Raw genomic sequence first — 12,824 nt, 5'->3', positions numbered from 1 at the left:
CTGACAATATAAAAGTAGATACAAAAAGTTATTTTAGGTATACAAAGAGTAAAAAGAGAGGCGAGAGTGAATATCGGACCACAGGAAAATGATGCTGGAGAGGTAGGAATGGGGGACAAAACAAAAAAGGCAAACAAACTAAAGAAGTATTTTGCATCAGTCTTCACTGTGGAAGACACCAGCAATATGTCAGCAATTCAAGAGTGTCAGGAGGAGAAGTGAGTTAGTACTAATGAGAAGATGCTTGGGAAGCTGAAAGGTCTGAAGGGGGATAAATCACCTGGATCGGATGGACAACAACCCAGGGTTCTGAGAGAGGTAGCTAAAGAGAATATGGAAGCATTAGTAGTGGTCCTTCAAGAATCACTAGATTCTGGAATGGTTCCAGAGGACTGGAAAATTGCAACAGTCACTCCACTCTTTAAGGAGGGAGGGAGGGAGGCAAAATAAATGAAGTCAATTAGTCTGACTTCAGTGGCTGGTAAGAGTTGGAGTCCATTAATAAGGATGAGGTTTTGGGATACTTGGAGGCACATGATAAAATCAGCCAAAGTCAGCATGGTTTCCTTAAGGGGAAATTGCTTACTTGAATTTTCAGAAGGCCTTTAAGTACCACATATGAGGCTGCCAAACAAGATAAGAGCCCATGGTATTACAGGAAAGATACTAGCATGCATACAAGATTGTCCCACTGGCAGGAAACAAAGAATGAGAGTAAAGGGCGGTTTTCTGGTTGGCTGCCAGTGACTAGTGATGCTCCACAGGGGTCAGTGATGGGACTGCTTCTTTTGTTATATGTTAATAATTTGGATGACAGAATTGATGGCTTTGTGACTAACTTTCCAGATGATACAAAGATAGGTGCAGGGGCAGGCTGTGTTGAGAAAGCAGCGAGTCTGCAAAAGGACGTGAACAGATGAGAGGAATTGGCAAAGAAGTAGCAGATGGAATATAGTGTAGGGAGGATCGGAGTTGACGACACTGATGATTTTGTATTTTTGTGAGATATTATAAACAGCCCTTTTTTTCCATTTTTTTCTTTTTTTTTGTTTTTTTTCCTTATTAGTTAGATTATTAGATTAGTTTTTTTTGCATAATTTTTTCTTCTTTTTTCTGTTTTTTTAAAATATATATTATGATATACCTAGGTTTGCCTTGTTTATCTGTATATTGTATCGTCCATGATTTGGGAATACTCATTTATACTGTAATCATTGCTTATGTATTCTTTCATGTTCAGTTGAAATGTGTATGTTTGTAATCCCATTATCTATGTACCAATTTTATTTTGTTGATATCAATAATAATAATAAAAAGATTGAAAAAGAAAGGAATATAGTGTAGGAAAGTGCATGGTCATGCAATTTGGTAGAAGTAATAAAAGCATAAAATATTTTCTAAACAGAGAGAAAATACAAAAATAAGAGGTACAAATAGACTTGGAGTCCTCATGCAGGATTCCCTAAAGGTTAACTTGCAGGTTGAGTCTATAACTGTCAAGATAAGTTCAGTTGCAATGTTATATTTTAGTTTGCTGATGACACCACAGGTGTGGGCCGAATCAAAGGTGGTGACGATTCAGCATATTGAAAATCTGGCTGAATGGTGCACAAAAACAACCTCTCGTTCAATGTCAGCACGACCAAAGAGTTGATTATTGACTTGAGGATGAGGAAACTGGAGGTCAATGAGCCAGTCCTCATCAGGGGATCAGGGGTGGAGAGGGTCAGCAACTTTAATATCCTCTTTGTTATATTTTTCAGAGGACCTGCTTGAACTCAGCACATAACTAACATTACAAAGAAGGCACAGTATCACCTTTACTTTCTTGGAAGTTTGCACAGATTCAGCATGTCATCTAAAACTTTTATAGATCCACAATGGAGAATATACAGAATGGCTAAATCACGGTGTGGTACGAGAACAACAATTACCCCCGAACAGAAAAACATACAAAAAGTAGTGGATACGGCCCAGTCCACCTCGGGTGAAGCCTTCCCCACCATTGAGTACATTCACAAGAACAGCTGTCGCAGGAAAGCAGCATCCATCATCAAGGACCCCTACCATCTGGACATGTTCTCTTCTTACTGCTGCCATCAGGAAGGAGGTACAGGAGCCTCAGGTCCCACACCACCAGGTTCAGGAACAGTTATTAGCCCTCAAGCATCAGACTCCTGAACCAGAGGAAATAACTTCCTTCACCCCAACACTGAACTGATTTCACAACCTGTGGACTCACTTTTAAGGACTCTACAACCCATGTTTTTGATATTTATTGCATATTAGTTAATTATTATTATTATTTTCTTTTTTTTTGCACTTCACAATTTGTTGAATTTTGCACATGGGTTGCTTGCCCGTCTTTGTCATACGGTTTTTCATTGATTATATTACATTTCTTTGTATCTACTGTGAATGCCCACAAGAAAATGAATGTCAGGGTAGCATATAGTGACATATATATACTCTATGATAATAGATTTACTTTGGACTTTGAATCGCTGTTAAGAAAGGCAAATGCAATGTCAGCATTCATTTTGAGAGGACTACAATATAAAAGCAAGGATGTAATGCTGAGGCTTTATAAGACAATAGTCAGACTGCACCTGGAGTGTTGTGAGCAGTTTGGGACTCTCTCTAAGAACTGATGCGCTGGCATTGGAGAGGGTCCAAAGGAGATTCACAAGAATTATCCCAGGAATGAAAGGGTTAACATCTAAGAAGTGTTTGTTGTCTCTTGTTCTGTAGTCACTGGAGTTTAGAAGGATGAAGTAGGATCTCATTGAATGGTATTGAATACTGAAAGGCCCAGATAGAATGGATGTGGAGCATTCGTTTCCTATAATGGGGAGTCTAGGACCAGTGGGCACAGTCTCAGAATAGAGGGACGTCTATTTAGAACAGTGATGAGGAAGAATTTCTTTAACCAGAGGGTGATGAATCTGTGAAATTCATTGCCACAATGTAGAGGCTAAATCATTCAATATATTTAAAGTGGAAGTTTATATCGGTTCTTAATTTGTAAGGGTGTCAAAGGTTATCGGGAGCAGGCAGGAGCAAGAAGTTGAGAGGGATATAATTAAAAAAAAATCAGTCATGATGGAATGGTATTGCAGACTCAATAGGACAAATGGCCTGATTCTGCTCCAGTGACTGACGGGATTACTTCCCATTTCACAATTTTTAAATACTGTACGGTTTGACAAGCACCTCCCAGGTCCTCACTCAAATGGTTAGTCCTCATGAGCTTAGACTGGTTGCAGGCTGATTCACCTTGGAGAGGCATCATAAGATAATTCAAGATGGGTTAATGCTATTCAGTCTAAGCTTACTGATCTGAGGAAACTCTCCAAAACCCATCAGCATCCAACCATTTCTTAAATGAAGCATCCTCTGGTCCATTTGGAAGGGTATTCCATGCATTGATACAGTGCTTAACATAATCCTAAATTTATCTCTTGCCAGTATGAGTTTGTATTCCACTAGTCATTCTGATGCAATTTAGTTTTAAGTATCACCTTTTCCTATCCTGTTTACTCAGTCATAGTGAATCTACGCAATGTCACACCTTGGGTATGTTCTTTCTAAATCACAAAGCCCAAGTTTCTCAGTTCTTTTGCCATAAAAGGACCAAAAAGATCAGAAAACACACGGATTATTTCTTTTGGAGCTGTCTATAGTTGTTGAGTCACACCCAAGTCTCAGAAACCAGGAGCGGAAATCTCAAAGATTGTGCTCCTTTGACCGTGACATCTACCTTCAATGTTTCATTTGTCTCAGTGCATTTATGAGAAGTTGCTCCGTGCATATGTTTTTAAAAGTACTTTTCTTTAAAGTACACTTGAGGGTGGCGGCATATATACACCCGAGTTCTCTTACAGTCTGAGAAGCACTTGAAGATTCAAACAAAGCAGTGATACTCACGTGGAAAATTTGATCTGCGTGAAGACTTGGAATCAACTGAAAGACAGAGAATGGAGGTTAATTCCACATTTAATTTAGACAAAAGATCACCGTCAGGTCTCTGCCAACTCTCAGAGTAATCCCATTTTTTCCGCTGCCCCAGCCACAATATTCACTGTAACCTCTTCTCTATCAATTCTCCCCAGATTTTTACCATTCATCTACATACAAGTTTACAGCAACCAACTAACCTACCAACCTGCCCATTTTTGGGATGTGAGAGTAACTGGAGCATAGGGAGAATGTAAAATTTCCACAAAGGCAGGATCTGGGGTTAGGATTGAACTTGGTTCCCTAAGCTGTGAGTCAGCACCTACTGCAACATCGAGCCACTAGAATACCCATGGCCGTCCAGAGAGTTGAAAACTTCTCTATTAATCCCAATAACCTCTCCCACATTGGACTGCACCCAATCAGTGAACAGGAGCACGATAAGTGGTGATTTTACTTAAGTCCAGTGGTGAAAATTTAAAAAGGCAGCGCTTCACAGCAGTTTTCAGAGTTGGGATGTGCCCATTCAGTGAACACAATACATTAGAAATGGCGAATAAAAGTAATGCGGGGGGAGCAGAGCAGCCATTGTTAGCGTGGCAATGTGTGAGTGGGTCAGTGTTGAAGGGGCTTTAACTCATCAGGTTTGGACAAGTTTTATCTTCTTTATTCTTCATTCCTCATTGGTTAGGGCACTATTAATTCAGTACGAATAGCTCCAGGAGTTGTGTATTGTTCCAAGTGTGAAATCAGAATAATAGACCTCCAGCCTCCTAGATAACCACATCTGGACCATGTGCACTGACCTGCAGCTTCTTAAGGAATGTGGTAAGGAACCGGAGCTGCAGCTCGATGACCTTCAGCTCATACGGCAGACTGAGGAAATGACAGATAGGGAGGAAGTCACCCACAGATTGTAGGGGCCAGGTAACTGGGTGACTGTCGGGGAAAGAAGGGAAAGGTGCAACCAGTAGAGATGATGGCCGTTCCCCTCAATCAGAAGTATGCCCCTTTGAATACTGTTGAGTAGGATGACCTACGAGGGGGGGTGCTACAGCGACAGGTTTCTGCCACCGAGTCTGGCGCTGTGGCTGAGAAGAGAAGAGAGGTGAAGAGGACTGCAGTAGTGATAGGAGACTATGATTAGAGTAATAGAGATGAGATTCTGTGGATGCAATAGAGATACCCAGATGGTATGTTGCCTCCCAGGTGCCAGAGTCAGGGATCTCTCAGATCAAGTCCACAGCATTCTAAAGGGGGAGGGTGAGCAGCTGGAACTCTTTGTACACATTGGCACCAGTGACATAGATAGGAAAAGGGAGGAGGTCCTGAAGAAAGATTTCAGGGACCTAAACAGAAAGCTGAAAAGCAGGACCTCCAGGGCAGTAATCTCTGGATTGCTGTCTGTGCCACGCACCACCGAGGGTAAGAATGGGATGATTTGGCAGGTGAACGTGTGGCTGAGGAACTGGTGTTGGGGGGAAAGGTTCAGGTTTCTGCATCACTGGGATCTCTTCTGGGGAAGGTACGACCTGTACAAAAGGGACGGGTTACACCTGAACCCAAAGGGGACCAATATCCCTATGGGCAGGTTTGCTTGGGTTGTTTGGGAGCGTTTTAAACTAATTTGGCAGGGGATGGGAACCAGGGTGATAGGGCTGAGAATGGAGTAGTTGGTTTACAAACAGAAGCAGTGTGTAGTGAGACTGCTAGAAAGGACAGGCTGATGGTAGGGCAAAATTGCAGTCAGTGGGATGAGTTGCAATGAAAAAGGAGGACAAAATCAAAAAGGGTGAATACAGGACTGAAGGCATTATATTTGAATGCATACAGTATACGGAATAAGGTGGAAGAATTTGTAGCACAGTTACAGATTGGCAAGTATGAAGTTGTGGGCATCACCAAATTGTGTCTGAAAGAAGATTAAAATCCAGGAATACACATTATATTGAAAGGACAGGCAGATAGCCAGAGGGGATGGCATGACTCTGTTGGTAAAAATTAAATCAAGTTATTCGAAAGAGGTGACATCTGATTGACAGGTATAGACTTGGTGTGGGTGAAACTAAGAAACTGCAAGGGTAAAAAGACCTTGATGGGAGCTATATATAGACCTCTAAACAGTAGCAAAGATATGGTCTACAAATTACAATGGGAGATTGAAAATATATGCCAAAAGGGCAATGTTATGATGGTCATGGGGGATTTCAATATGTAGGTAGATTGGGAAAATCAGGTTGTTGCTGGATCCCAAGCAGGGGAATTTGTAGAATGCCTACTAGATGGCTTTTTAGAGCAATTCATGGTTGAGCCCACTAGGGGATCAACCTTTCTGGATTGGGTGCAATTAACCAGAATTGATTAGAGAGCTTATGGTAAAGGAACCCTTAGGAGCAAGTGATCATAATATGACAGAATTCTCCCTGCAACCTGGGAAAGAGAAGATAAAATCAGAGGTAGCAGTATTAGAGTGGTGTAAAGGGAATTACAGAGGCATGAAAGAAGAGTTGGCCAAAATTGATTGGAAGGGAACACCAGCAGGGATGATGATAGAGCAGCAATGGCTGGAGTTTCTGGGAGTAATCTGGCATACATAGGATAAATACATTCCAAAGTAGTAGTATTCTAAAGGCAGGATGACAACCTGACTGACAAGAAGTCAAAGCCAACATTAAAGCCAGAGAGGGCATATAACAGAGCAACAATTAGCTGGATGTTAGAGGATTGAGAAGCTTTTAAAAACCAACAGGATACTAAAAAAAGTCATAAAAGTGGACAAGATGGAATACAAGGGTGAGCTGGCCTATAATATTAAAGAGGATATTAAAAGTTTCCTCAGATATGTGAAGTATAAAAGAGGACGTCAGGTTGCTGGAAAATGATGCTCAAGGAGGTAGTAATGGCAGATCAAGTTCACTGTGGAAGACACCAGCAGTATGCCAGAAGTTCAAACTGTCAGGGGCAGAAGTGAGTAAATTTGATATTACCAGGGAGAAGGTGCTTAGAAGACTGAAAGGTCTGAAGGTAGATAAGTCACCTGGACCAGATGGTCTACACTCCAGGGTTCTGAAAGAGCTGCCTGAAGAGATTGTGGGGACATTAGTAATGATCTTTCAAGAATCAATGTATTCTTGCATGGTTCCAGAGAACTATAAAATTGCGAATGTCACACCACTCTTCAAGAAGGGAGAGAGGCAGAAGAAAGGAAGTTATAGGCCAGTTAGCCTGACTTCAGTGGTTGGGAAGATGTTGGAGTTGATTGTTAAGGATGGGATTTTGAGATACTTGGAGGCACGTGATAAAATACGCCAGAGTCAGTATGGTTAGTCTTTGCCTGACAAACCCATTGGAATTATTTGAGGAAATAACAGGCAGGATAGACAAAGGAGAATCAGTGGATGTTGTTAACTTGGATTTTCAAACTGTCTTTGTCAAGGTGCTGCATATGAAGCTGATTAACAAGGTAAGACCCCACTGTATTGTAGGAAAGATACTAGTATGGATAGAGCATTGGCTGATTGGCAGAAGGCAAAGAGTGGGAATAAAGGGAGCCTTCTCTGTTTGGCTGCCAGTGGTTAGTGGTACTCAACAGGGGTTTGAGTTAGGACCACTTTTTCACGTTTTATGTCAAGGATTTGGATGATGAAATTGATGGCATTGTGGCCAATTTTGCAAATGATATGAAGGTAATATTATAGTATTGAGGAAGTAGAGAGGCTGCAGAAGGATTTAGATAGATTAGGAGAATGAGCAAACAAGTGGCAGATGGAATACAATGTCAGAAAGTGGATTGTCATGGACCTTGGCAGAAGAAATAGAAGTGTAGACTATTTTCTAAGTGGAGAGAAAATTCAAAAATCTGAGGTGCAGAAGGGTGGGAGTCTTTGTGCAGGATTCCCTAAAGGTTATTTTGCAGGTTGAGTCAGTGTTGAGGAAGGCAAATGCAATGTTAGCATTCATTTCAAGAGAACATAATATATAAGGATGTAATATTGAGGGTTTACAAGGCACTGGTGAGGCCTCACTTGGAGTATTGAGAACAGATTTGGGCCCCTTATCTAAGAAACTATGTGCTGACATTGGAGATGGTTCAAAGAAGGTTCGTGAAAATAATTCTGGGATTGAGAAGTTTATCATATAGGGAGTATATGATGGCTCTGAGCCTGTAACTACCAGAATTCAGAAGAATGAGGGGGAGGATCTCATTGAAACCTATCAAATGTTGAAAGGCCTCGATAGAGTGCATATGGAGAGGATATTTCCTATGGTGGGAGAGTCTAAGACCAGAGGACACAGGCTCAGAATAGACGGGTGTCCATTTAGAATGGAGATGAGGAAGAATTTTTTTAGCAAGAGAGTAGTGAATCTGTGGAAGTCATTGTCACAGGTGGCTATAGAGGCCAAGTGATTGGGTATATTTAAGGCAGAGGCTGAGAGATTCTTGATTAGTTAGGGCATGAAGGGATATGGGCAGATGGCAGGAGACTGGGCTGAGAGGGAAATGCATCAGCCATGATGAAATGGTGGAGCAGACTCAATAGGCCAAATGGCCTAATTCTGTACCATAAGATCTTATGATCATATTGTCAGGTGACTTGGACCAGAAGCACTCTTGGCACTTAACCTGTATCTGGTGTGAGCTGATCCACTTGAAATCTAGCCACAAACAGCAGGCATTCTTCATTGCAACGGTTTCAGGCGTGCCTTGTACAGGATACATCCTCAGAGTGCAAACAAGTTGGCCTGAGGGATCCCACACCAAGCCTGAACAAACTGTAATACTAATGGCATTCTCTTAGCCTTGTGGGGTAAAAAAAAGAAGTGTTGGTCTGTCAAGAAATTTTTAAGTGATTAAAAGAAAACTGAAAGTTAGTTATAAGATTCAAACATTAATCAGTCAATATATTTTTTTCCCAAATGGTCCTTAATTTATTGCGATTTGATTGCTGGAGATAGTATTGAACACACACAGGTACACATCAAAAATCAGTCAACTAATCCCACATATTGTGAGCCTAAATCTTCCTCACCTGAAGTGCAACAAGAACACTCTTTCCAGAGAGGGTTGGAGCAGAAAAGCCTGGCTGATGCCCCAATCTTTGAGGCTGATTGCAGGAAGCCAGCTAACACCCAATTTTCCAATATTTTAATGTAATTTATACATACATATACACACACACACACACACTCTTCGAGAAGGCAAATGTAATGTTAGCATTCACCGAGAGGACTAGAATATAAATGCAAGGACATAATGTTGAGGCTTTATAAAGCACTGATGAGGCCTCACTTGGAGTATTGAGAGTAGACTTGGGACTCTTATCTAAGAAACTATGTGCTGACATTGGAGAGGGTTCAAAGAAGGTTCATGCAAATAATTCCAGGATTGAGAGGCCTGTCATGTGGGGGGGGGGGGGGGGGATATGTATGATGGCTGTATAAAAAAAAAGGGCGTCTTAGACTTTTGCACAGCGCTGTATTTGCAAACCTGGAGTGGAAAGCAAATTTGTAAATTTGATGGGAACAAAGGGTGTCGGGAATGGCAAGGGTGGTGTGCTGTGGAAGGGGTGTGGGACAGGTGGCAGAGGAGTGCTGGAGTGGGGGATAGCATGGGTGTGGACACCAGGCAAGGTAATTTGATTCCAAACAATTGGTTTGTCTCTCCGGTGCTTCCCGCTTCCTCCCCTCTTCATTCCCCTTTTCCTAATCATAATTCCCCTCTCACTGCCCCCTTCCCACTCTCAGTCCACAATAGAGACCCGTATTAAAATCAAGTTTATCATCACTCACTCAAGTCATAAAATTTGGTTTTTTTTGTGGCAACAGTACAGTGCAATACATAAAATTACTACAGTACTGTGCAACAGTCTTAAACAACCTAGCTATATATGTGCCTAAAACTTTTGCATAGTACTGTACATACTGTCCTGTGGCTCAAGTATAGGTTGGTGGTGGGGTGGGAGGACTACAAGCAGGGGAATGCCTTTCTTTGGAAATATATTCCAAATTTAGCCCTTAGTACAGGGGTGTCAAACTCATTTTAGGTCACGGGCCGGATTGAGCAAAATGCAGCTTCATGCGGGCCGGATCAGTCGGACGCGTGCGAACGCAGCTTTCGTTGCCTCCATTTTTTCAGCCTGCTCTCATGTGTCTCAGTCTCTGTTATAACTACAAAGTGTTTCACTTTACAAATTCCGTTTCTTATGAAGAAGACTGCCGAGCAAGGCTGTCGAATAAACACTAAAAACCCTGAAAACCTGGTACCTGAATAAACTCAGCATTAGCCATATCATACGCCAGAGGCGCTTCGATTACTGGGGCCAGCTTTAATAGTAATTAGATATTATCTCGCGGGCCAAAGATAATTAATCCGGCCCGCGGGCCTTGAGTTTGACATATATGCCTTAGTACATAATTAAGTTCCTGGAAAAATAGCACTCTTGGACATGAATCATGAGCCTTTCCCAATAAGCTACTGACCTTTGACTCCACCACAGGCCTGATTGCACTCCTTCTGGTCCACAAAGTTGTTCATGTTGGCTTTGCAGCCACCGTAAGTGAATTTCTTGCAGGTCTTGACACTGGCATCGTAATACCAGCGAGGAAAGGCTCCACGGCAAGGCCCCACTTTATAACCGACATTGCAGTACTCTGGAGTGGGGTGGAGAAAGACACACAGGTCAAACGTGACCGAACAGTGGCACATTCCTTAGAAGCTGTTTCGATGGAACAGGGCATATTGTCCAGGAAACCCAGGCTGGATGTCAATACTCTTCCCATGCTTTTTCATTGATCAAAATCATGAAAATATATTTCTAATGCTTTAAACCTCCTATGCTTATCGAATCTTCCCTTAAAAGTTGCAATGGTATTGAATTCACCCACTTCTTCTTTCTCTGGGTATAGTAGCTGCTCCTGAATATCCTGTTGCATTTATTAAAAGTATAGTTATTTTCTCTTTCTTCACTGATCTTGGCTGCTCCACTGCCCAGTGCCCCACCAAGCAGTACAATGCTACATTTCCACTATCACAGCCCTTGAGGCCCACCGCTCTACATTGTTCAAACTCCACATGCCCCTTCTTGCAACCCTCATTTTTTCAGAGCTCTGTCATTCTTCCCAGATCCTCCCATTGGCCTGCCCTCTAAGCTCCCATAGCCTCACCCCCCCCTTAATCCTATCACTTTCCCCAATCCCTCCCAAGTTCCCACTCCCTCCCTTGGCCCTGCCCCCAGCCCTGCTTCCCACTAATTCCCTCCCATGGCCCCTCCTATGGCTCTACCTTGCCTCCTCAAGCGGTCCTGCCCTACTGCTCATTCCCCCCAGACCATCTTCCACATGTTTCACAAGTTCTAGACTTAACCTTCGAATAGTCCTCATATTCCCAGTTCTCCTTTTTGAAGCAAAATGAGAAAAGCTACCCATTTTTAGTGGGATGTAACCACTTACAAATTCATCCCGATTTTGCATCTTTTCCCTCATGTTTCTGTGGCTCTTTTCCAAACAGAACTAGAACCAAAGTACTTCCATTAGGGTCTCACCAGAGTCCATACAAGTTTAGCACTCTCCACTTTTCTACAATAAAGGGCCATTGGAAGGATCAAACTAGCTCCTCGTTGAATCCACGAGAACTTGCTTACCCTCTGTATGATCTGGTGAGAGGACAGTTATGGTCACGTTGTCCCTCGTCTTCTGACCAGCCGTGTCTGTGACAGTCAGCTGAAAGTTGTAATCCCCCACCTGCAGGTTCGAAACCACCACTTCATCTCGATTTTTAGTCCGCTGAGGAGAGAGAACAGAGAATTGAAGCCTTTGAGAAGCACCAGCATTTCCTGTACTGCCATGCGCCATCGAGTCCACAGATGACTTGAATTTATTCTGAGCCCTTGGAATAGTATAGCACTCTTAGAATTGACTACCAATGAAAAGCTCCCTTAACCTTTATATCTGAAGCAAATTCAAGATGATGGTTCAGTGGCTTCTTCACTCTTGCTGGAAAAGGTGCTGGAGAATATAGCAGCAAAGAGGCAAGTCAATAAATCGGCACGATTAATTTAGCACTGGGAGACATCACCCGAATCAGTTAGACTGCCCAGGGCTCGACAAAGCCATAGGGTAACATAATGGGTGGAAACACGTGCACCATTCACAACCACCGACATTGACTCAGGGTTCACTTTAAGAGGCTGGTCTGATGTGATGATGCAAGGATGAAGTTTTTTTAAACCGCGCTTTATGTAGCGCTCATCTGTAGCCAGGTGGGTTTGCAGGATCCATAACCATAATGTTCTGTGTTTGGTTGAGAATAAAGGAGGTGTTACAGCTTCCCTTAAAATTAAAACACCTCAGCCATTCTATTTATGAAAATCTGCAAGCAGGCACCAAGTCTGCAGTGTGGAGGGAAGCAGGGAGCCCAAAGTGACAGGTGACTGTCTGATACCCTCCTCGGGAAGACCTTTATCAGGAAGGCCGCCATTTGGCCTATGGGTTCCAAGCTGACATCTGGCGGAATCTGAATCTGAACACTCCCGTTTCATGTGACCTGTCAGGTTCCAAGAGCACTTGAAACCCCAGCTGGCATCAGCTAAATTCACATTAGTACAAGGTGGAGGTTTAACCTGTCATCATAAAAAGGCAGCAAATTTTTATGTGGCTGGTTGTCAATACTTCACTGGTTAAAAGGTCATTCTTGTTTAAAAAAAACTTGCTCCCCCGCCCCCTCCAGCTCGACCCTCTACTTCCTTCTGAGCCTCTCCTGACTGGGGTGGGGTTAATACAGAAGCCTTCGACAAACATGACAAGTACAGCACAAGTTATTACGATTTAGCCAGTCTCTCTGGAAGAGCAGGCAGGCTCCAGCTCAAGTC

General features: G+C 42.6%; 1 protein-coding gene across 1 annotated transcript in view; it reads right to left on the bottom strand.

Annotated features, from left to right (window-relative positions):
* LOC140725170 (kunitz-type protease inhibitor 1-like) overlaps positions 1 to 12,824 on the bottom strand; it is a 72,704-nt gene that overhangs the window by 17,211 nt on the left and 42,669 nt on the right. Inside the window, exons 4-6 of the mRNA XM_073040271.1 lie at positions 11,598 to 11,739; positions 10,438 to 10,608; positions 3,928 to 3,963 (exon numbers count right to left, since the gene is read on the bottom strand). Of these exons, the coding sequence (XP_072896372.1) occupies positions 3,928 to 3,963; positions 10,438 to 10,608; positions 11,598 to 11,739 (349 nt within the window). The remainder of the gene's footprint in view (positions 1 to 3,927; positions 3,964 to 10,437; positions 10,609 to 11,597; positions 11,740 to 12,824) is intronic.

The sequence above is a fragment of the Hemitrygon akajei genome, chromosome 3 (genome assembly GCF_048418815.1).
Source record: "Hemitrygon akajei chromosome 3, sHemAka1.3, whole genome shotgun sequence".
Lineage (NCBI taxonomy): Eukaryota > Metazoa > Chordata > Chondrichthyes > Myliobatiformes > Dasyatidae > Hemitrygon > Hemitrygon akajei.
The sequence above is the reverse complement of the archived record's forward strand: the minus strand, read 5'-3'. Positions and strand labels throughout refer to the sequence as shown.